The sequence below is a fragment of the Lepus europaeus genome, chromosome 2, assembly GCF_033115175.1.
Source record: "Lepus europaeus isolate LE1 chromosome 2, mLepTim1.pri, whole genome shotgun sequence".
Lineage (NCBI taxonomy): Eukaryota > Metazoa > Chordata > Mammalia > Lagomorpha > Leporidae > Lepus > Lepus europaeus.
In genome coordinates, this window is record NC_084828.1 from 132,282,981 (window position 1) to 132,307,124 (window position 24,144).

General features: G+C 44.4%; 1 protein-coding gene across 2 annotated transcripts in view; it reads right to left on the bottom strand.

Moving 5' to 3' along the window:
• HPS3 (HPS3 biogenesis of lysosomal organelles complex 2 subunit 1) overlaps window positions 1-23,091 on the bottom strand; it is a 46,073-nt gene extending 22,982 nt beyond the window's left edge. The window contains exons 1-5 of one of the 2 annotated variants that reach the window (XM_062213283.1): window positions 22,855-23,087; window positions 12,923-13,414; window positions 12,233-12,404; window positions 12,054-12,139; window positions 6,730-6,922 (exon numbers count right to left, since the gene is read on the bottom strand). In XM_062213283.1, the coding sequence (XP_062069267.1) occupies window positions 6,730-6,922; window positions 12,054-12,139; window positions 12,233-12,404; window positions 12,923-13,414; window positions 22,855-23,071 (1,160 nt within the window). In that variant the 5' untranslated portion in view covers window positions 23,072-23,087. Of the gene's footprint in view, window positions 1-6,729; window positions 6,923-12,053; window positions 12,140-12,232; window positions 12,405-12,922; window positions 13,415-22,854 lie in introns of both variants that reach the window. The other variant, XM_062213290.1, reaches the window with a different exon arrangement.
• Between the last annotated feature and the right edge of the window lie 1,053 nt (window positions 23,092-24,144).

Below are 24,144 nucleotides of genomic sequence, written 5' to 3' on the forward strand. Positions count from 1 at the left end.
CTCTGCCTGTCAAAAAAAAAGATAAAAGAACCATAGGTCTGGATCAATGTCAACATTCTATAGACAAAACAATGTCCATGGGATCTGTCTCATGGACAAATGAGTGACTATCAAGGCCAAGACAGAACCTGTTTCCTGACTATTCCACCTGACCCATTTCAGGATGAAACTGCCTAGGTTATGCTGGGCAGCACACTTAGACTACACAAGTCAGTGGTAGAACTGAAAGTGAGAGACTGTCTGATATTTTCAGAATGACCTAGTCTAGCAAACTGTCTTAAACATCAAAACATGGAAGGCCCTGGCCTGGTCCAAGGCCTCTCTGGAAAGTACAGGCCTGTTAGATCCTTGGCTCCTAAGTCCAAACACTCCTCTCTTTCCACAGTGCCCAGCTGCTTCTGCACAGGAATGCACAACAGATGCCTGGTTGTCATCTGTTGTCATCTAAGTCAACACTCTACTATTGGCATTAAAAACCGTTAACAGTCAACTTGGGAATTGCTACAAAGCCCATCTTGCAGTGGGTTCATAAGAATGATTGTTAAAAACACATCAGAATGGAAAAAAGTAAAAATGAAACCTTTGGAATAAAGAAAAGGACTAAAGCAAACCTAACAGAGATACATTAAATAAGATAAAATACTTGAACAAGAAAGCACTCTGACAATCTCACAGTGAGTCTTGGGCCCAGCGTAGGTAGAAGGCAGTCAGGCCTCTCTCCATCTGAGGGGCTTCCACTCCAGCCCCAGCCCATTGCCATCTCTGTCCACTCCAATGAAGTGAGAGGAAATGACCTTTGACAGCATCACCAATTAAAGATCTGCAGTACAGTTAGCAACCTCAGGAAATAAACTGAGAGAGAAGGGAGCAAGAAAGGTACCAGCAGTAGGATCAGCATGACAGCTAAGAGTTAACTATGACTGCAAAGATAAATGACTTTTAGCTTTTACAGAATCCTCTGCCTCACCTCCACCTACAGTAATTCAGCTTGTTGGCTAGGGTTGAAATACAAAACAGAAGTGTAAGGAAAGAATAAAGTGAACTGAAATGTGCTGGCATAGAAAGATGTCCAACATATGCTGCTAGCAGTGACAGCTCAAGTAATTGGGTCCCTGGCATCCATGTGAGACCTGGATTGAGTTCTTGGCTCCACCTGGCTGCAGCTGGGCCAGCCCACCTTTCACCGGCACTTGGGAAGTTAACCATTGGACAGGAGATCTCTGTCTCTATCTGCCTCTTAAATTAAAAAAAAAGAGAGAAAGAAAGAAAAAAGATACCTGCTAAATAAAACAGCAAATCACTGAACAATGGACACAGTATGATCCGTTTCTGTAAAAAATAAGTCATAGTTGGGGCAGATGTCCAGTCTGGGGATTAAGACACTGGTTAAGATATCTGCATTCCATATTGGAGTACCTGGATTTAATTCTCAGCCCTGGCTCCTGACTCTGGTTTCCTGCTAATGCTGACCTAGGAGGCAATGGTGCTCACATATGTGGGTTCTTGCCACATACGTTGGATACCTGGACTGTGTTTCTGCTCCAGGCTTCAGCCCTGGCCCATCCCTGGCCATTGTGGGCACTTTAGGAGTGAAGCAACAGATGGGAGACCTCTCTCTGTCTTTCAAATAATAACTTAAAAATATTTATGAGAGGCTGGAGTTGTGCTGCAACAGGTTAACCTGCAACCTGCAATGCCTGTATCCCATATGGGTGCCAGTTCGAGTCCCAGCTGCTCCACTTCTGATCCAATGCCCTGTTAATGTGCCTGGGAAAGCAGCAGAAGATGGCCCAAGTTCATGGGCCCACACACCCATATGGGAGACCTGGATGAAGCTTCTGGCTCCAGGAACCACCAGATGGAAGACCTCTCTATCTCTCCATCTGTCTCTCTGTAACTCAGCCTTTCAAGTAAATAAAATAAATATTGAAAAAAAATTATGTATGAGGGCACTTCAAAATATTCATGGAAAACAGAACTAAAAGATAAGCTTTTAAAAAAAAAGATTTATTTTTTTATTTGAAAGGCACAGAGAGAGACAAGGAGAGACAGAGACAAATCTTCCATCTGCTAGTTCATTCCCTAAATGGCTGCAGCAGCCAAGTCTGGATCGGGCTGAAGCCAGGAGCCAAGAATTCCATCCTGGTCGCCCACATGGGTGGCAGGGGCTCAAGTACTTGGGCCATCTTTTGCTGCCTTCCAAGATGCATTATCAGGGAGCTGGAAAGGAAGCAGAGTAGTTAGGACTTGAACTGGCATTCTGATGTTAGATGCAGGCACCGTAAGCAGTAGCTTAACCCACTGCACTACAACGCCAGCCTCAAGGTAAATTTATTTTGGTGCAAAAAAATCTTTAAACCCATGCATAGCTTTTTCAAATACATACTTTCCATGAACTTATTGAAGACCTCACATATGCATGGATTTCAAAATATTTTGCACCAAAATAAACATCTTTAATTTTTCCATGAACTTTAAAAAGTATTCTTATATCTATTGAGTAAAATTTAAATTATACACATTCAACAATAGAGGATGTAGAAACAGGAGTAGGATGGGGCAGGCATTGTGGTATAGCAGGTAAAGCCACCGCCTGTGGTGCCTGCATCCCATATGAGCTCCGGTTCAAGTCCCAGCTGCTCCACTTCCAATCCAGCTCTCTGTGATGACCTGGGAAAGCAGTAGAAAATGGCCCAAGTGCTTGGGGCCCTGCACCCACGTGAGAGACCTGGAAGAAGCTCCTGGCTCCTGGCTTCAGACTGGCTCAGCTCTGGCCACTGTGGTCATTTGGGGAGTGAACCAGAGGATGGAAGACCTTTCTTTGTCACTATCTCTCTCTGTTTATAACTCCACCTCTCAAGTAAAATAAATAAATCTTTAAAAAAAAAAAAAAAAAGGAAAACTCTAGTAATTTTCTACCTGAAGACAGTGAAAATTCACAAATTTTAATTCCCACCAAATCCTCAAAATGCAAATTGAACATTCCAATTCTGAAAATCCAAAATTTGAAATGCTCCAAAATTAAACTTTTTGAGTGCTGACAATGACATAACAGGAAAATTCCATATCTGATCTTATGTGACAGGTCACAGTCACAATGCAGATACACTAAAAAAAAAAAATTGTATAAAATTATTTTCAGGCTACATTTATAGGATATAAGAAAGGTGAAAGAATTTTGTTTTATTATATTTTAATATTTTTAGAAAGATTTATTTCTGGGCCGGCGCCGTGGCTCAACAGGCTAATCTTCCACCTTGCGGCGCCAGCACACCAGGTTCTAGTCCCGGTCGGGGCACCGGATTCTATCCTGGTTGCCCCTCTTCCAGGCCAGCTCTCTGCTGTGGCCCGGAAGGGCAGTGGAGGATGGCCCAAGTGCTTGGGCCCTGCACCCCATGGGAGACCAGGAGAAGCACCTGGCTCCTGCCTACGGATCGGTGTGGTGCACCGGCCACAGCGGCCATTGGAGGGTGAACCAACGGCAAAAGGAAAACCTTTCTCTCTGTCTCTCTCTCTCACTGTCCACTCTGCCAGTCAAAAAAAAAAAAAAAAAGATTTATTTCTTTATTTGAAAGTCTGAGTTACAGCAAGAGAGGGAGACAAAGAGAGACGTTTATCTGTTTGTTCACTCCCTGGATGGTTGCAACGAACAGGGTTGGGTCAGGCCAAAGCCAGGAGCCAGGAGCTTCTTCCAGGTCTTCCATGTATGCAGCAGGGGCCCCGACACTTAGGCCATCTTTTTCTGCTTTTCCCAGACCATTAGCAAGGGGCTGGATTGGAAGTAGAGCAGCTGGGACAGAAACCAGCATCCATATGGGATGCCAGCATCAATACCAGCATCACAGGCATGCGGGTGATAGTTTGAACTGCTGTGCCACAACACTGACCCCAAATTTTGTTTTTAGACTTGGGTCTCAACCCAAAAATGGTACAATATGTATATGCAAATATTCCAAAATCCAAATAATTTCACAAGACTTCTGTTCCCAAGCATTTCATAAGGGATGCTCAACCTGTTTTCATGACTCTGTATCCCAAACTAGTTCATGACTTATACAAAAGACAGAGAAGAACAAATGCAGTGGGGCCACTAAATTCTCAGTGTACTCAGATAGTTAAAATGATGGACAGTTAAAAGATGGATAGTCTTTGCATCTTTATTTTGACCAAAATTAATATTTTGATTCCTCCTTCTTCCTCTCCTTTTCCTTGGTTTCTCAGATGTTATAGTTTCGTAGGTTCTTCATCCTTAAGATCCTTCTCTTCCTCCTCTTGCTTACTAAACATGATCACCACCAGAGTTAAGTTCTCCAATGATTCTTCTCTGTCTACACATTCTTGGAGCCATGCTTGTCACTTTGATAGTCAGCTTATATTTGATGGTAATAAAATGCTTTCCTCTCTAATCTGTGTCCAAAACCCACTAGGCATTCATGCTTGATCTTCCAGAAACATCTCAATTTCAAATGCCTAAGCCAAACTTCTTTTTATCCCCACCTTACACCAGCTTTCATTCTTTCATAGTATGCTGGTAGGTTTTCAAGCCTCCTCCAGTCTTGCCATGCCACCAAGCACTGTAATTTTCCACGGAAGCCTCTCCCATCTATCCTTTCTTTTCCTCTCACTGTCACTGGCCCACCTCTCTACAGCCCCTTATTATTCCTTCCTGAACCATTCTAATAACTTGGCTATTGATGTTCAATCCATCCTCTATAACGGCTACCACTCATTTTCCTAAAGCAATACTGTGACACTGTGATTACATCACTTTCTGTAGCCAATACCTTAAAAAATTCCTTAATTTCCAAAGCCTTAAGCTATTTCACAAGCATTATTACCACTTCTCTGTTTTTTAGTTTCTCCATTTTTAAAAAAATATCACTACACATACTTTTAGGGAAGTAGTTTTTTTTTTTTTTTTTTTAAAAAAAAAAAAAAAAGCTATCTCCACACTGCTCACATAAGAAACACATTCCTATCAGTAACATGTCTGCTTATACTACAAATCAAGAGGAAAGAGTAGCACTCCCACTAGGAGCAGGTATCAGAATCTGCAGGTGGGTTCTATGCAGTTTGAATCCAGCACCTGCTGGAGATTCTGATACTACCACGCAGTTGGGAAAAAGAAAGAAAATTGCTGTCCTGTTCAATTAACTATTGAATATTTTTTAAAATATTAGCTCAACAGGCTAATCCTCCACCTTGCGGCGCCGGCACACCAGGTTCTAGTCCCAGTTGGGGCGCCGGTTTCTATCCCGGTTGCCCCTCTTCCAGGCCAGCTCTCTGCTATGGCCCGGGAAGGCAATGGAGGATGGCCCAAGTGATTGGGCCCTACACCTGCATGGGAGACCAGGAGAAGCACCTGGCTCCTGGCTTTGGATCAGCGAGATGCGCCGTCCGCAGCGGCCATTGGAGGGTGAACCAACGGCAAAAAGGAAGACCTTTCTCTCTGTCTCTCTCTCTCACTATCCACTCTGCCTGTCCAAAAAATAAAAAAATAAAAAAATTGGATATAACCTTTGTTTATAGTCTTCCCACTATCTGTAATGCCCATGTCTTCTAATCGACATCTGTCAAAATTCTAACTAGTTTTCAAATACAGGTTTTTCAAATACAATCACCTGTATGAAACTTCTCCACATGACTCAGGCAGAATTTCCCTTCTCCCTATATCTATGCCAATTTCATGAAATCTTAACATATTTTTGAAAGATTTATTTGAATGGCGGGGTTGGGGGAGAAGAAAGAGAGATATCTTCCATCTGCTGGCTCACTCCCCAAATGGCTGCAACAACCAGGTCTAGGCCAAGCCAAAACCAGGGGCCAGGAACTCCATCCTGCTCTCCCACAGAGATGCCAGAGGCACATTAGCAGATAGCTGGATTAGAAGTAGAGTAGCCAAGACTCAATCTGGCATTCCAGTAAGTGCCACAACACCCGCTCCAAAATCTTAACACATTTTCAGGAGCCTCAAAGTGTCTGTGCCTCTAGTGGGTGTCTCTGGCCTTACATTCTTGCATTAGAAAGCAGCTGGTGTACCTCAGTCAAAGGTGCTTGATCAGAGGGCCCAAGGCAATGCTCTGAATATAATCTAAGCTCAAAAAACAGGAAATAGGACTAAATGCATCAGTGAGATGAAAGGAAATGAGATCAAACCCCAGTTAGGATCCCAGTTTACCTGACGGCCTACTGGGGTAAGGGAACTCAGAAGATACCTGTCACTAAGCAGCCACATGACTGGCTAATCCTTCCACTCTCTCTGTCTTTACTTCCCCACCAGTACTAATGAGGGCGATGGAATCAGATCATCTTTCCAGCACTTCATAGTTCTGAACAATTGGAAATAACTCATACTGAAAGAACAAGGCAGAGAGAGAAAAAAGTTTAGGCAATCTAAAAAGGAATCTAAAGAGACACTCTGATTGGTGCCACTAACCGTTTATTAGAATCCCTTATGAAAATCTTCCTTTAGGAAGAACCTGAGATTTCCTTCCAAGGATCCCCACCCAGTCTAAGGAAACAAAGACAAGAACAGAGTCTGAATCTTTATTATTCAAAATGCAGGTACTGACCACCAAAAGACAGGTCTGAAAAGACAGATGTAATTCAGTAATTTATGATGATCTCCATCAACTCTGATAATTCTCAGTTCAAGATTCATGTGAGCACTTCAAGAATTTATGGAAAAATAAGTGACTTCAAGGCCAACAAGTGACTGTGTCACAGTACCTTGTGATGACATGCAGAAACTGTGGTGTGAGCACTGCCTGCTGAGCCTTCTCTGGGTACTGGTAGATGGACATTAACTCAACAGACTTGACAATCATGTAGAGATAGCCCACGTGAGGTAACGAGAAAAAACAGAAGAGACTCAGCAACTCTTTTTCCTGAGACAAGGTTTTTCCATCTGATGTAAGAGAACCTGCACACAAAAATCAAAGAAATAAGTACCAGCAAACCAGCAAATAAAAAGAATCAATATTTGGACTTTTCTAGGTAGACTTCATCAGTGAGTAACCCGAGTTGCTACGGGGAAGTTACTCTTTATAGAAGAATGCCAGTACCACAGGAGTGATATAATTAGAATAGCATCATTTTGCAAGCCCTATTAAATTAACAAATTTAGTTAACAATCTTCAGTGGCTGTGAACATCCCCAAAAGGGTTGCCCAGATACCACATGTTTTCCAACACAGCTCAACATACTATGTTACCAAAAAGTAACAGTAATATTTGTCTAATTCTGAGTCTAGATCAGCACTGTCATTATAAATACAGTGAGAGCCAGATCTATAAAGTTTTCTAGTAATCACATTTAAAAAATAAAAATAGGGAGTCAGTACTGTGACTCAGTGGGCTAAGCTACTTCCTGCAGTGCCAGCATCCCATATGGGTGCCAGTTCAAGTCCCAGACACTCCACTTCCTATCCAGCACCCTGCTAATGTGCCTGGGAAACCACCAGAAGATGGCCCAAGTACTTGAGCCCCTGCACCCACATGGGAGACCCAGAAGAAACTCCTGGCTTTCGCCTGGCCCAGCCCTGGCCATTGTGGCCATTTCAGGAGTGAAGCAGCAAATGGAAGACCTCTCTCTCTGTAGTTAACTCTCTCTAACTCTCTGTCTTTTGAATAAATAAAATAAATGCAAATAAATAAAATAGCTGAAATTTTAATAATATTGTTTGACTCCAACAAATCAAAAACATCATTTCAACAAGCAATAAACAAAAAAGAAATATTTTATATTTTATATATTTTTACTAAGTATTTGAAATCTTGTGTGTATTTTATATTTCTACATAGCTCTAAACTGAGGTAAGCTGGTCACATTTCAGGAACTCAATAGCAAGCTATAGCTAGGCTGATATACTAGTCAGGGGGCAGTTATTTCTAAGTGCCAACTTGCATGCAAATACAGCAGATACAGGAGCATGCCAAATGACACCGTGAGGAGTCAATCTGTAAAATTTAGACTGTAGGAAATTTTAGAGTAAGAATTCAATTTCTGGGTGGGCACTGTGAAGTCGGCATCCCATATGGGCACCAGTTTATGTCCCAGTTGCTCCTCTTCCAATCCAGCTCTCTGCTAATGGCCTGGGAAAGCAGTGGAAGATGGCCCAAGTGCTTGGGGCCCTGCCACCCACACAGGAGACCTGGGGGAAGCTCCTGGCTCCTGGTTTCCGATCGGCTCAGCTCCGGCCATTGTGGTCATTTGAGGAGTATACCAGAGGATGAAAGACCTTTCTCTCTATCTCTCTCTATATATATATCGGTAACTCTACCTGTCAAATAAATTTTTAAAAATTTTTTAAAAATACAATTTCTTGCAAAATATGCTGCAATGAAAAGAGACAAAGAAAGGAAGGGAGAGCCTATCTGAGGAGTCTTCAAAAGGTCCATGACAAAACACATATTATAAAAAAAAAACTATGCAAGGATTTCAAAGTTTTTGTGCACCAAAATAAACTTGTTTTAATTCTACTATCCCATAAACTTTTTGAAGCCCCTTGTATATTTTTTCTTTTTTTTTTCCCCCTTGTATGTTAAGAAACTCAAAAGACATAGCAACCGGCTGGCGCCGCAGCTCAATAAGCTAATCCTCCGCCTTGCGGCGACGGCACACCAGGTTCTAGTTCCGGTCAGGGAGCCAGATTCTGTCCCAGTCAGTCCTCTTCCAGTCCAGCTCTCTGCTGTGGCCTGGGAGTGCAGTAGAGGATGGCCCAAGTGTTGGGCCCTGCACCTGTGCGGGAGACCAGGAGAAGCACCTGGCTCCTGGCTTCAGATCAACACAGTGCGCTGGCCACAGTGGACATTGCGGGGTGAACCAACGGAAAAAGGAAGACCTTTCTCTCTGTCTCTCTCTCTCTCACTGTCCACTCTGCCTGTCAAAAATAAATAAATAAATAAAAATTTAAAAAGAATTGGTGTGAGCCATAAAAAACCTTTAAAAAAAAAAAAGACATAGCAACCAATGGCAATATATGAACCTTACTTATTTGGAATCTGATTTAAACAAATGAATTATAGAAAAAAATTTTTTAGACAATCTGAGAAATCTGAACACTGATTGGACATTTTGATGAAATCAAAGAATTTTTGTGAAAATGTGAGATGGTGTTTTTGGTTTAAATAAAACAATTTTTTTCTTTTAGAGATATGTGTTGAAATATTTATGGATAAAATGGTATGAACTCTGAGATTTACATCAAAATAACCTGGCACGGCTCAGGAACGGTCACGAGCAACACTGCTGAAGCTGTGAACGGCTAGAAGGGAGTTTACTGTACTAGTTTCTCTGTATAGGTGACTGCAAGTTTAAATTCTCACGATTTTTTTAACAAGTACTCCTTTGGGAGTCACCACTTATAACACCTGCATCCCACATGGGCACCAGTTCAAGTCCTGGCTGTTCTACCTCCAGTCCAGCTCCCTACTAGTGCACCTGGGAAGGCAGCTGAAGATGGGTCCCTGCCACCCAAGTAGGAGACCTGGATGATGCTTCTGGCTCCTGGCTTTGGCCTGGCCCAACCCTGGCCATTGAGGCTATTTGGGGAGTGAACCAGCACTGGAAAATCTCTCTCCCTATGTCTCCCCTCTCCTTCCCTGTAATTCTGCCTTTCAACTAAAATAATCTTTAAATAATAAATAAATACCCAGGTGCTTCACTTTGAATCCAGCACCCTGCAAATGTGCCAGGAAAGCAATGGAAGATGGCTCAAGTGCTTGGGCCCCTGAACCCACATGGGAGACCTCAAAGAAGCTCCGGCCTCCTTGGCTTTGACCTGGCACAGCCCTGGCTGTTGTAGTTATTTGGAGCATGAACCAGCAGATAAAGAGCTCTTGATCTTTCTCTCTTTCTTCCTCTCCCTCCTCTTAACTCTGCCTTTCAAATACATAAAATAAATATTTAAAAATAAATAAAAAGTACTCCTCTGATTGACCTCTTTCAAGGACACTCCTTAGTACCAGAAATCCAGTTCTGTACCCTCCACAACTAGCCCAAAGTCAACCATCTTCTTTCCTGCACACATGGGTGCTCCAGCCAAATAATTGCTCACTAATCTCCAGACAGGTATCTCCTTATACCTTGCACATGCTGGTTCCCCCGTGTAGTATCTTATGAAAATCTCCATCTTCTAAAACTTCTATTCATCTATAATAGCCAGCTCAAATACAAATACACCCATCTATTCATTTGTCTATTCAGTAAATAGTCATTAGGCACCTAGCGGAAGTATGTTTCTAGGAATATATAAAATAGCACACAAGATGAGACAACTACTTTCTCAAAGCCTTCATTCTAGTGATGGGAACTGGGATGAAGAATAAACAAGTGGATCCCATAGTGTGTGAAGATATTTTAAATTAGAGATCAGGGTAGTCCTCCATGATGAGGTTATATATATATATATTTTAAAGATTTATTTATTGGGAAGGCAGAGTGACAGAGAAAGAGAGATCGAGTGAGAGACCTTCCATCCACTGGTTGACTCCGCAAATGCCCTCAATAGCCAGGGTAGGCCAGGCAGAAACCAGGACCCAGGATTTCATCCAGGTCTCCCATGTGGGCTGCAGGAACCCAAGTACTTGGGCCATCACCTGCATCAGCAGGAAGCTGGATTCAAGGCCTGACCCTGGCACTCTGATATGGGCTGCAGAAGTCCCAAGTGGTGGTTTAAGCTGCTATGCCACAACACCCACCTCAAGGTTACATGTGAGTTGTGAATTAAATGACCCTAAATGCACAAGTCATGCACGATAAGAGGGAAGTACTTCTAAGCCTATAAAAGGCAAATAACAGGTCTTAGACCACAGTGTATTTGACCCGTCTGAGAGAGGAAGGCCACTCCAGATAGAGAACAGGAAACAGGGGTGAGCTTGGGGTGAAGGCCACGTAGACCATGGGAATGGACTGGAGTTTTATTCCAAGGGCAATGGGCAGCTCACTGGACGAACAGCTTACAGGGTGACTGGTCCTGTCTGGTGTCCAGCCGTGTCTTACACCCACCTCCTTTGCTCTACTCAGTTTTGCTTTTCTCAGTTCTCAGACATAAAATTCTCCCCTCACCATACAGCCTGGCTGCCTCCTCCACCAAGAAGGGCCTCTCCTCTCCTCTGTACCAACTCCTACTCGCAAGCCAGCCCAATGCACCCCTCAGGAGGTCCTCTTCCTCAGGGGCCCTTCCCTGACCGCAGGACAAAGTCAGGATATTTTGTTACAGGCTCTCACACAGCATTCATTTCAGTGTAAGTGTGACTGTTATTATTCAATTAATGGCTGCCTACTCCCATTAAGACAGTTAGCTCCAGAAGTGCAGGGACTTTGCTTGCTTTCGCTCATTGCTGGTTCCCCAGTATTCAGTGCGATTCTCAACAGCGTAATTAATCAATACATGTTTACTGAGAGAAAGGATAAAAATGAAAGCTATAAAGGCATCTAATCAGAATAATATTTATATTTTTTTCTAGAAGCCATCTAAAAGTGTTCAACTGGCCAGAGCTACGTGTATAGCAATTGGTGATTCTCAAATTATTGCACACTAGACTCCTAGAGAGCTTTAAAAAAAAAATACATACACTCAGGCCCCACAAATGACCAGTGATGTCGGAATCAGCAGCCTACAGGGCTTCAGCATCAGTATTTTTTTTAAATAATCATGTAAGTTTAACATGCAGCAGTGTTGTAAACCACGCTCCAAAGGAATCTCCATTCCATCCACATTCTCCTTCTTAGTCACAAGGCTGTCATCAGAAGTTTTGTCAAACAATCAGCTGGCACTTAGATAAACCTCTGCTCTCATTGGGCTCTGATTTCCCTTTTTGAGCCTGGAGACCATTTCAAAAAGGGAAATCAGTTTTGTCTGTCACATCCTCTCCAAGCTTTCACTTCTCCTAGAAAACATAACTTCTCTTTTGGGACTCATGGTGTTTGCTAAGAAATGTGTCCAGCAACTTAAGCAGACACAGTAGAAGAATCAAATCTACTATCCACACTGGTCTCCCCTCCCAGCCCAGAGCGCTTCACCTCCTGTCCTGCAGCACTGCCGTACTCACCCGTTTGGTAAATGGGTAGCAGCTGAAGGGAATGCAACTTAATGTCATCCGTTAAGACATAGAAGGAAATATCAGGTGCAAAACGTCTGCAGGTTTAAAAGAGAGAGGGAGAAATCTAATTTCCATGTGCTTTAAGCGGGGACACATTAACTACTGATGAATAAAAAGCTTTCTCGTACCTATAAAACAGATGCTGAACATGGGAATATTTTATTTTTTCATCAGATAACCCTGTAGACTCCAGTGTAACAGATATTCCAGACTGTTCACTTTGTTCACCAAGAAGCTCCATGGGCTTCTGGCAGATAACAAAGTCATCTGACTCTAGCTGTGAGGTTTCATTGCTGGTACCTTAAAAAATAAAATATTCAGAATTTAACAACTTTTAAGTACTACTGCTTGCTTGAAGGAAAGTAAGACTGCACAATGTTGTCTCACTAGTGACATAGAAATATAATAAATTTTATTCATGTATTCACTTGTTCTATACATTTTTGAGGTACTGTGGTTTCTGAGGTCTTAGCACTTCAACATTTATTCCTCACAACAAATGATAAAATTCAACAGGCCAGATACTATAATTCCCATTTATAAGCAAGGAAATTGAAACTAACAGATGCTGTTACTAACCCAAGATTATTGAACTAATAAATAGAAGATCAAGGACTAAGAGTCCCTCTTCTGGCAGTGGCTGTACACACAGACACACATTTACAGGCTTCAGAACAAGATATGAACAGCAAAGCCATAAAGGGACCAGGAATAACTAAACCCATAAAGAATGCTGCATGGCACCATTGAGATTAGAGCCCTCAGGTGAAGGTCTTCTCTCTGCCCAAATAAGAAAGCAAATGAAATGTATCATTTACCTTCTGTCTGTCTCAGTGCACTCTTGGGCTTCTGGGGATGGTGGTTACCTCTCTCTCCAGTTTTAGTGCCTGACTCCAGTTTTAGGATTAAGACTTCTAAGTCTGACATGACAGCAATATAGCCAACACAAAAAGAAATTTCAACAGGAGTGATCCTATCTATGTGCACAATTAAAGAACGCTCAAAGTCCAATATTGAGAATTCCTCATTCACGGTCTGATACTTCAAACTAAATAAGACTAACTTATTTGCACAGCCAACAAGAAGGTCTCCTTTCACGGGGCAGCAGGAAATGCACAAGGGGGCCTCAGAGAGCGGCATTTCAACTATGGACATCTGGTCCCGGAAGCTCTCGCTGACAGGCACCTCCACATGGTGCCCAAGCATCCGGATACACACGCGAGAGTTTTCAGTCCTTTTGCTTCTCCAGTTCACATAAGCACGTAGAAATGTAGCTTTGTTTTTCTCTTCAATTGCTACCAAATAGTCTCCTAAAAAGGAAATAAGATTACAGTGAGAACTTGTAATTAAAACACCACCACTTACTTTGCTGGCATGAAATGAAACTATCAATGAATCCTACCATGAATGGTTGGATTCAAGACTGAGTAGAACAAAACCCTAAGTAATGAAATCTTAGATCTGTTTTTAGCTGACATGAGGCACTGAGGTTCTGAAATAGAAGTTCTTCCCATTTTAACCTTAACCTATTAATTATTCATCTAATACACTAAAATTCTATATTTTATTCCCTATTTTAATTCTGATTACTTAGAAATCTATAGGCCTAACAAAGCTCTCCTGATACAGTATTACTGTGACCTAATTTGCACTTCAACCTCTACGCTTCCCACAAGTCACAACTCTGAAAAACAAGAAAAAGCATGTATTTGTTGTAAGAAGTCAAAACAGTAAATGAAAAAGTGTAATGATCTCCCCCCTTAGTACTATTCCTGGGAAGCCCATGTTAACATGCAGCCTAGTGTGTGCCCTTCAATACTTTTCTCTTGCACAAGCTGTAAACATAGATCACCGTGTGGTACTGCATTTTTAAAAAAGATTTATTTATTTGAAAGGCAAAGTTGCACAGAGAGAGAAGGAGAGACACAGAGAGAGGTCTTTCATCCACTGGTTCACTCTCCAATTGGCTGCAATGGCCAGAGCTGCGCCAATCTGAAGCCAGGAGCCAGGAGCCTCTTCCAGGTCTCCCACGCGGGTGTAGGGGCCCAAGCACTTGGGTCATCTTCCACTGCTTCCCCAGGCCATAGCAGAGAGCTGGATCAGAAGTGGAGCAGCCGGGTCTCAAACTGGTGCCCATATGGGATGCCCGCACTGCAGGTGGCGGCTTAACCAGCTACACCACAGTGCTGGCCCCAGTATTGCATTTTTAAACCAAAATATAAACACACTAGATATATTTTAAAATCTTCAACTTCAGAAAATTATCAATAAATCTCTCTCCATCTCAGCACATGGTTATCAATCTACCCTCTCTGATATTTGTAAAATATTCTATATATACAAGTGCTAGAATTTATTCAACAACTCTCCTGCTGATACATATTTATGAATTTCCAGTCTTTTGCCACTCTGCTTCACACTGTGGTAAACAGGCCTAAACCTGTATATTCACTTACTGGAGGGTTTATTTTAATTGCCTACACTGCCAAAGGTGAGAATATTGGAGTCAATGTGTATTGTTTTATTTTTTACTTATTTGAAAGGCAAAGAGGCAGAGATCTTCCACCAGCTGGTTCATCTCCCAAATGCCCACAACAGCTGGAACTGGCCAAGGCTGAAGCCAGGAGTACAGAACTCAATATGGGTCTCCCACATGGGTGGCAGGGACCCAAGTATTTGAGCCATATCAGCTGTCTCTCAGGATACATATAGCAGGAAGCTGGAGCTGGAAGTGGAGCCAGGACTTGAACCAGCACTCAAATATGGGATGCAGGTTTCCTAAGCAGCATCTTTTATTTTTTTAAAACATTTATTTTATTTATTTGAAAGAATTACAGAGAGAGGGAGAGAGAGAAAGAGTGAGCGAGACAGAGAAAGAGAGAGGTCTTCCATCCACTGGTTCATTCCCCAAATGGCTGCAACGGATAGAACTGGGTCGATCCAAAGCCAGAAGCTTCTTCTGAGTCTCCCACATGGGTGCAGGGACGCAAGCACTTGGGCCATCTTCCACTGCTTTCCAACGCCATTAACACAGAGCCGGAATGGAAATGGAGCAGCCAGGACTCGAACAGGCACCCTTATTGGATACTGGCACTGCAGGCGGAGGCTTAACCTACTATATGCCACAGCGCCAGCCCCTTACTTAAATTTTTAATCTTTAGAATTTTATGGATGGGGTACGTAGACGCAGTAACTTCAGTTCTCCCAAATGCATAACTTACTATATCAATACTCAAGTAAATCAGCCCTTTGCCAATGAACTGAAATCGAAATGTTGCTGTTTTAGTGACTTCTCCCATGCAAATGCAGCGAACAGGCAGCTGTATCCACTTTCTCTAGACAGGCATTGAGCTGCCCAGGCTCTCCTCTTCTCCACCATGATGCAGCCTTCAAGAGGAGAGAAGCTTTCTCCTGACGCCAGTTCCTTTGATGCCACAGAATGGAGTCTGAACCTATTCTTCCTCTGGAGACCTTGGCAGAATGCGTAAATACTCAAGATAATTTACAGGGGCCATCAGTTTGTTCATTTTGCTCCATAGGTAGGATGGAGCTAGGGTCCACAGAATGCTTTGAGCAGTGAATGTTTGGTACAGCAGTTAAGCTGTCACTTTGGACACCTACCTTCCCTACCAGAGTACTTGGGTTCCAGTCCCAGCCCTGGCCTGGATTCCAGCTTCCTGTTAATGCACACCCTGGAAGGCAGTGGTATTGGTTCAAGTACGTGGGTCCCTGCCATCCACCTGGACACTGAGATTGAGTTCCCAGCTCCGGGCTTCCACCTGGTCCAGCCCCAGCTGTTGTGGACTTCTGGGGAGAGAACCAGAGGTAGGAAATCCCTCTCCCCTACTTCCTCTCTGGCTCTCTGCCTTTCAAATATAAATTAAAATCTGGGAGAAAAAAATGTTTTGAGGCCCCTATCTTCCTAAAATTTTCTCAGTAAATGATTTTTAAAATTTTTTTATTGTGGTCACAGATATACAACATGCAGGCTGACGTCGTGGCATAGCAGGTAAAGCCACCCCCTGCGATGCTGGTATCCCCTGTGGGTTCTGGTTCAAGTTCCAGCTGCTTCATTTCTTATCTACCTCCCTACTAATGGCCTGGGAAAAGCGGAAGAAGATGGCCAAGTGTTTGGGCCCCTGCCACCCATGTGGGAGACCCAGGTGAGGCTCCTGGCTCTCGGCTTCAGCATGGTTCAGCCCTGGCCGTTGTGGTCATTTGGGGAGTGAACCAGCGGAGAGAAGATTTCTCTCTCTCTGTAATTTTAACATCAAATGAATAAATAACTCTTTAAAAAAAAAAAAAAAGACATGCAACATAAAATTTACTACTTTCACTGTTTCCAGGCCTGTGGCTCAGTGGCATTGATTCCATTCACACGGCTGTGCAACCACCACTATCATCCATCTCCAGAACTTTTGCATCTTTCTAAAAACTCTGTATTCATTAAACATCTCTCTTCATTTCTTCCTCTTCCCAGGCCTTGGCAACCAACACTCCACTTTCGATTTTCTATCTCTATGGAGATGACTACTTTTGGTGCCTCACATAAGTGGAGCCACACAGCATTTGTCCTTTCGTGACTAGTTTATTTCACTTAGCAGAATGTCTTCAAGGTTCACCCAAGCTGCAGCATGTGTCAGAATTTCATTCCTTCTGATGGCTGAGCAACAACCTAATTTATGTATATACATTTTATTTATCTGTGCACCTGTAGAAAGCCTTTGGGTTCTTCCATCTTTTGGTTCTTGTTGCTATGAACACTGAAACTTACATATCAAGTCCCTGCTTTCAGTTACTGTGCATATTTACCTAGAAGTGGAATTACTAGATTGTATGATAATTCTGTATTTAATTGTGTTGAGGAACCACCACACAGCTCTCCATAATGACTATTTTACATTCCTAGCAGCAATGCACAAGGGTTCCAATTTTTCCCCATCTTCTCCAACACTTCTCTCTCTCTCTCTCTCTCTCTCTTTTTTTTACAATAATCATCCCCATGGGTGTGAGGCAATACCTTATTCTGGTTTTGATCTGAATTCCCTAATGATTAGTGAAGTTCAGCCCCTCTGGCATGAGTGTTTAGCCATTTACATATTTTCTTTGGAAAAAGTCTACTCAAGTCCTTTGCCAATTTTTTAGTCAAAGTGTTTTGTTTTTTTTTTTTTAGTTGCAGTAGTTCTTAATAGAATCTGGATATTAATCCTTATAATATATGATTGGCAAAATTTTTCCCATTTCATGAATTGATTTTTCAATCTACTGAAAATCTACTCTCCTTTGATTCACAAAAATCTTTCATCTTCACCAAGTCCAATTTATCTGTTTTTCTTTTGTTGCCTATACTTTTGGTATCATCTTCAAGTTGGTTAAAGAATTTTAAAACTGGGGCTGGCACTGTGGCATAGCAGGTAAAGCCACCGCCTACAGTGCTGGCATCCCATATGGGCTCCAGTTCAAGTCCTGGCTGTTCCACTTCCGATCTAGCTCTCTGCTATGGCCTGGGAAAGCAGTGGAAGATGGCCAAGTCCTTGGGCTCCCGCATCTGCATGGGAGACCTGGAAAAAGTTCCTGGCTTCAGATCTGCCCAGCTCCGGCGTTTGGCTGGGGAGTGAACCAGCAGATGGAAGACTTTTCTCTCTCTCTCTGCCTCTCCTTCTCCGTGTAACTTTTTCAAATAAATAAATCTTTAAAAAAAGAATTTTAAAACTAAGAATATTCCATTACAATCAAATCTTTTAATTCAGGTATCTATAAATATATGCCTGTTACAACTGGTAAAGTTCACACATCAACTAATATTAATAGCAAATTATAGATGGTGCTCATGTTGCATTGCATATTTTCAGATTATTTATTAAGTAAGTGATGAGTTAGCATTTGCTAAGCATGTCTATCTGACAAGGCTATGATAAAAGCTTTAGAGTTCCCGCAGCTAATCCTCACAACAGCCTTTCAGGATCTGGATCTCCCTCCCTTCCCATGTTATAGATCAGAAATCTAAGGCTAAGTAACTTGCCTACAGCACAGAGCCAACAGAGCCAACAACGACGGAGCTGGAACTTACCATCTGGGTCTGGCTAGTTCCAGAGCCAACACTCATTCTCCCATAATGCTCTCTCAAACGGCTGGAGAGGGGACATAAATCTACAGGATTCTGTAGAGTTTATAATCTTTCGTAAGAAAAAAAACCTAAATTTTTATTGCTTGGCCAAGTCTGGGCCATGGAAACGTCTGGAGCCAGGAACTCTACCCTGACCTCTCACATGGGTGGCAAGGGCCCAAGCAGTATGTCTTCCTCTGCTGTTTTCCCAGGCACATTAGAAGGGAGCTGGATCAAAGTGGAGCAGCCAGGACTTGAACCAGCGGTCTGATATGGGATACTGGCGTCATTTAACTCTGTGCCACTGCCAGCCACAGAACCAAAAATTTTAAAGTATTTTGTGTCTAGTGCTTTATTTTATTTCTTACAATAGCTTCTGTCTTCATTGATTAAAAAAATCATTAAGTGGGGCCGGCACTGTGGCATAGCGGGTAAAGCCACCGCCTGCAGTGCTGGCATCCCACATGGGTGCCAGTTCAAGCCCTGGCTGCTCCACTTCCAATCCATCTCTGTTCTATGGCCTGGGAAAGCAGTAGAAGATGGCCCAAGTCCTTGGGCCCCTGCACCCATGTGGGAGACCCGGAGGAGGCTCCTGGCTCCTGATCGGCACGTTCCAGCCGTTGCAGCCAATTGGAGAGTGAACCCGCGGATGGAAGAGCTCTCTCTCTTTCTCTATTTCTCTCTCTCCCTCCCTCCCTCCCCTCTCTCTCTGTGCAACTCTTTCAAATAAATAAATTTTTAAAAAAAAATCATTAGGCATTGACATTGTGGCATAGGAGGCTAAACCCCCACTTGGGGATGCCAACATCCCATACTGGAATGCTTGTTCAAGTCTCGGCCGCTCCACTTCTGGTCCAGCTTCCCTGCTAATGTGTCTGGGGAAGCAGAGGAGGGTGGCTCAAATATATGGGCTCTGCCACCCACTTGGGAGACCAGGATGGAGTTCCTGGCTCCTGGCCTCAGCCTGGTCCAGCACCTGTAATTGCAGTTACTTGGGGAGCAAACCAGCAAAAGATCTCTCTGTCTCTCCCTCTCTCATATAAGTATTTGTAAAAAATCAGAATCATTTTGACTCTGAGGTTGAGAGTTACTGATTTTTTAAATAAACTTTCACCTTTTTAAAAAAGATTTATTTATTTATTTGAAAGGCAGAGCTACAGAGAGGCAGAGGCAGACAGAGAAAGAGTTGGGGGGGATCTTCCATCCGCTAGTTCACTCCCCAAATGGCCACAGCTGAGCTGATCCAAAGCCAGGAGCCAGAAGCTTCTTCTGGGTCTTCCATGATGCTGCAGGGACCCAAGGACTTGGGCCATCTTCTACTGCTTTCCCAGGACATAGCAGAGAGCTGGATCGGTAGTGGAGCAGTCAGGACTCAAATAGGCTCCCATATGGGATGCTGGTACTGTAGGCAGCAACTTTATCCACTACGTCACAGCTCTGGCCCCAAAACATTCCACTCTTATGACAAAATTGACATCACAGGCAGACAGAATATACAAAGCATCAAAATATACCTTATGATTTCATAAAAGTTGCGAGGGGGCCAGTGCTGTGGTGCAATGGGTTAAGGAGTCACCTGCAATTCTGGCATCCTATATGGGCGCTGGTTCAAGGCTCAAGTCCTTGGGCCTCTGCATCCATGTGGGAGACCCAAATGAAGCTCCTGGCTCCTGGCTTCAGCTTGGTCCAGCCCCAGCCATTGTAGCAATTTGGGGAGTAAACCAGTGGATGAAAGATTCTCTCTCTAATTATATAATTGTCTCTAATATATAATTGTCACATAAATAAAATAAACCTTTAAAAAAAAAGTTGAGGGAAAGTAGGACTTGGGAAGGGGGCAGACGGGCTAGTGCTGATTTAATAACATTTGTGCTCAAGACAGGCAAAAAGAACCATGTGGTCATGTTTGACCTTCTTTCCCACCAACCAAGCAACCTACTAAACAGATGTCCACCACCAGAGTTGCCCACATTTGATCTTGGCTATAAGGTCTTCCTAAGGAGCACTGAGTTCTCAGTTACCTGGTTCTTCCCTTCACATACACATCCCTTACTGACGATCTATTCAAAAACGTTATCTGTTTTCTCTCGAATGCCTCCAATTTTATAAAAGATTAGCTTTCAGCTAATGTAGAGTTGTGGTTTTTTGTTTGTTTGTTTTTGTTTTTTTGACAGGCAGAGTGGATAGTGAGGGAGAGACAGAGAGAAAGGTCTTCCTTTTTGCTGTTGGTTCACCCTCCAATGGCCACTGCGGCCGGCGCATCGCGCTGATCCAAAGCCAGGAGCCAGGTGCTTCTCCTGGTCTCCCATGGGGTGCAGGGCCCAAGGACTTGGGCCATCCTCCACTGCCTTCCCGGGCCATAGCAGAGAGCTGGCCTGGAAGAGGGACAACCGGGATAGAATCCAGCGCCCCAACCGGGACTAGAACCTGGTGTGCCGGCGCCGCAAGGTGGAGGATTAGCCTGTTAAGCCACGGCGCCGGCCAATGTAGAGATTTGTAAAAAAAGAAAACAAACTTCAAAATGTTTTCTGCTTGGGTAAGAGACCTGAAAGCATTTACAGTCAATACAAATGGCTGTTGTAATATTCTTTCCAGTTTTGACAAGGGGAGATTTGCTACAGAGGATGACCACTGGGCACTGACAGCAGGAATCCCATGTCCTTGTTACTGTGATCAGGAGAAAGGAGCCAAAAGGAAAAGGCAGAGAAGTGGAAGACAAGTTATCTGGAGGTTTGCAGAGCCAGGAGCCAGCCCTGTTGATGTTCAGTTATGCGTCAGTTAATAGGAGCTGAACCCAGGGGCTGAAATTCAAGCTGTGCACTGAAAGTTGCCCCTGAGCTATATGACCTATGAGGCTAATGACATTCTCCATGACTCCTGATCTTTCTTTAAGGCAGCCAAACACATTATAAAAACATCCTTGTTCTCTAATGCCTCATTCATGAGTTGGTCATGCCACTCACGGCCTCCTGTGGCCAGTGGGGCTCAAAGTCAGAGGTTCTCAACCCTGGCTGCACATTAGACTCACCCCAAGGCTGATCTCACCCCAGAGAAACAAACACTGCATCTCTGAGGAGTGGCATGGGCATCTGACTTTTTGTGAGCTCCTCAGGTAATTCTTATGCATATATAGTGGGATCCAAAGATCCTAGAAGACACCACAGAGAGGCAAGAAAGCTAGAGGTTTTACATAATGCCTGCTACTTCAAATTATAGAATAAGGGACTATTTGGGAGAATGGAGCAAATTGTGCAGACGCGCTATGGGTTCATGTATCTGCCTGTGGGCCTCTTTTACACACATGCTAAAGTTGGAACTGTCACACCGCAGTTGGAGCCTGTCACACCGCAGAACTCTTGCAGGTGAAAAGGGAAACTACCAACACTATCAAAGGTTCAACAAGAACAGATTTCTTAAGAACTACCCAAATCTGAAAGGGAACCTACAGAGCTCATGAGTGATTTTCAAACAGCCCTGTGGCCCAGTGCAGGCTTCGGTTGACGTTATCAGTCAAAACAAGAAAAAAAAAAATGACTGCATGGCAAGCTGGTCACAATACTCAAAGGATCCAATGTTTGGTGCTAGGTGTTTCTTTATTTTATAAACAATGATGACCATAAACACAAGTAGGGCTTTTCATTTTAAAATATGCATCTTAATATATTATACACACATACACACACACACACATCTTGACAAAATGAACAGTTGGATATTATATATAGTAACCTCATAGTTTTCATCAGATCCACAAAACCTCTAAGTCTAGAAATCACTGATCTAATAAATCAACTTAATTTAAAACAGAGATTCAGCATTCACACGGAACTAACTGCTGAGCAGGGATTATGGAGAGCTCTCCAATTCTCCAGGCTGGCTCTCTCCACTTCATTAGTACCCAGCCAGGGGATTTTGCACCATAAACACTGAACTTTCCACCTCTCCTGAACAGAAGGAATCAAAGCTTAAACGTATTAAGCAGCTCAAAGAATCCTAGGGAGAATCTTTCGGTAATCCGAAAAGGCATTCTCCCAAACGAAGGATACAGCCACATAATACCCCCTTGGTTTCGCTCCACATTTCTGGTGGAAAAGTGTAATCGATGCTCCCACAGCTCTGTAAGACAGCAGAGCGGGCAATCTAGGCCCACGTTCCATTTACCCACACTTGAAAATCAGCATGCAAGGTGAGTTTCACCAACCGACAGGATTGGAATAGATGCGAAAGATCTGGCCCCGAGCTGGGGTAACTGTTGAAGCTGGGACTACCTGGAGACTTCGGATGTTATTCTCTCTATGCCTACTCTCGTATGTGTTTGAAATTCTCTGCACTGGCGGGTTTGTGAGCGTGGGGGATGCATGGGACCCCAGCCACGGGCTTTTCCGGCGCGGCCACCAGATGCAGAGAGGCAGTCAAGTGTCTCCGCCCCTCCTACCCCTCCGAAGCTGGCTCACTTTGACGGTTGCCACAACAACCACACAGCGCGGAGCACCTTTGGCCACATCAACCACCAGACTCGCCGACACTATCCCGGCAAGTTCCGGGAAGGATCACGTCCCTTCCCCACCCGGAGCTGCCGCCCCGGACGCTGGACGCGCTTGGGAGGCGCCCTCTCCCCCGCCCCCCGGCCTCGCCGCGACCCACCTGCCTCGCTGTAGGCCAGGCGCAGCACCCGGCCCAGCGTTGAGAAGGTGCACCTCGGCTGGCACAGCTCCTGGCCGGCCACGGCGAACGCCTCCACCTTGCAGCCCGCCGCCACGAACAGCGCGTCGCGCCCCCCGCCGCAGAACCGCTCGGGCTCCAGCTTGCAGGGCACCACCTGCTGCGACCCGAACGGGTGCAGGTTGTACAGCTGCACCATCCCGGCGCCGGCTGCGGGCTGGCCCGGCCTGCCCGGCCCGCGGGCACCCGGAGCCCCCGCGCCGGCCGCCGAGGTCGGGCCACTTCCGGGAGCGAGCCCCGGGCGCCGGGTCATGTGAGCGCCAGCCGCCGCAGCCGGGCGGAGCGAGGGCGTGGCGGGAGCCGGGCGGAGGTGCGGCCCTCCTCACGTGCCTTTGGCCTGGAGGACTGATTTGGTTTTGGGGTACGCTTTGAAGTACTGGCTCATCCGTTTTTTGTGTACCCCTTTGTTCTCACTTCAGGGGTGTTGCCCTTGTTCCCACAGCAGCCCGGAAGTTTCTGGAGGATGAGACTACACACTCTGAGTGGGGTGCACCTAGCTCAGCTCGGCACTAAACACACACCCAGGAGTCGCTAAGAAATGCTGGGGATAATACAATGGCTTAGTTCAAAGGGCCAACGCCCTGAACTCGTTTAGGAAGAAAACGGTTGCTGAATTAAAGAGCCCTGGGCATGGTATTGTGGGCATTTGACAGAAGATTGGGACCCAGAAGATAGAAGGACGAGGAGAGACCCTCCCTGGCTCTCGGTCCACTGCTCTTAGGACAGCCTGTAACCTAAACACTGTGTATGACCTTGGTCGGGAACCTGTGTGCTGTTGTATTGCAAATAGCACTAGCGACATTGGGAGGAAAGGCACAGTTTATTATTGTCCCTCCCGAACAAGCAGGAGGGAGTCTATAACATTCCCTCCTCTTTGGGGCGCTTTTAGAATCCTCTAGAAGCTTCATCTTCTAGGGGCTAGTCCTCTAGTGGCCGGTACTCAGTGAGTAGTTGGAGCTTTACTTTGGCAATTGGCGGGTTAATCAAGTAACCAACCTATCCATAACAGAACCAGCGGCCCAACACTGAAACCTGCCAGATACCTTCACAACCCAGAACTTGCGAACCCGTCCAGATGTGCAGTACTGGGTACGTTTCTAGGGCTGAGTGGTGGTGGGTCAGCCGCAGAGGTAGATGTCAGCCAGGCGGTAATTAGTGTGTCCCAGCAGGAGCAGCAGCCGGCTGTTATCTGGCAAAATCTAGGAGTGCACA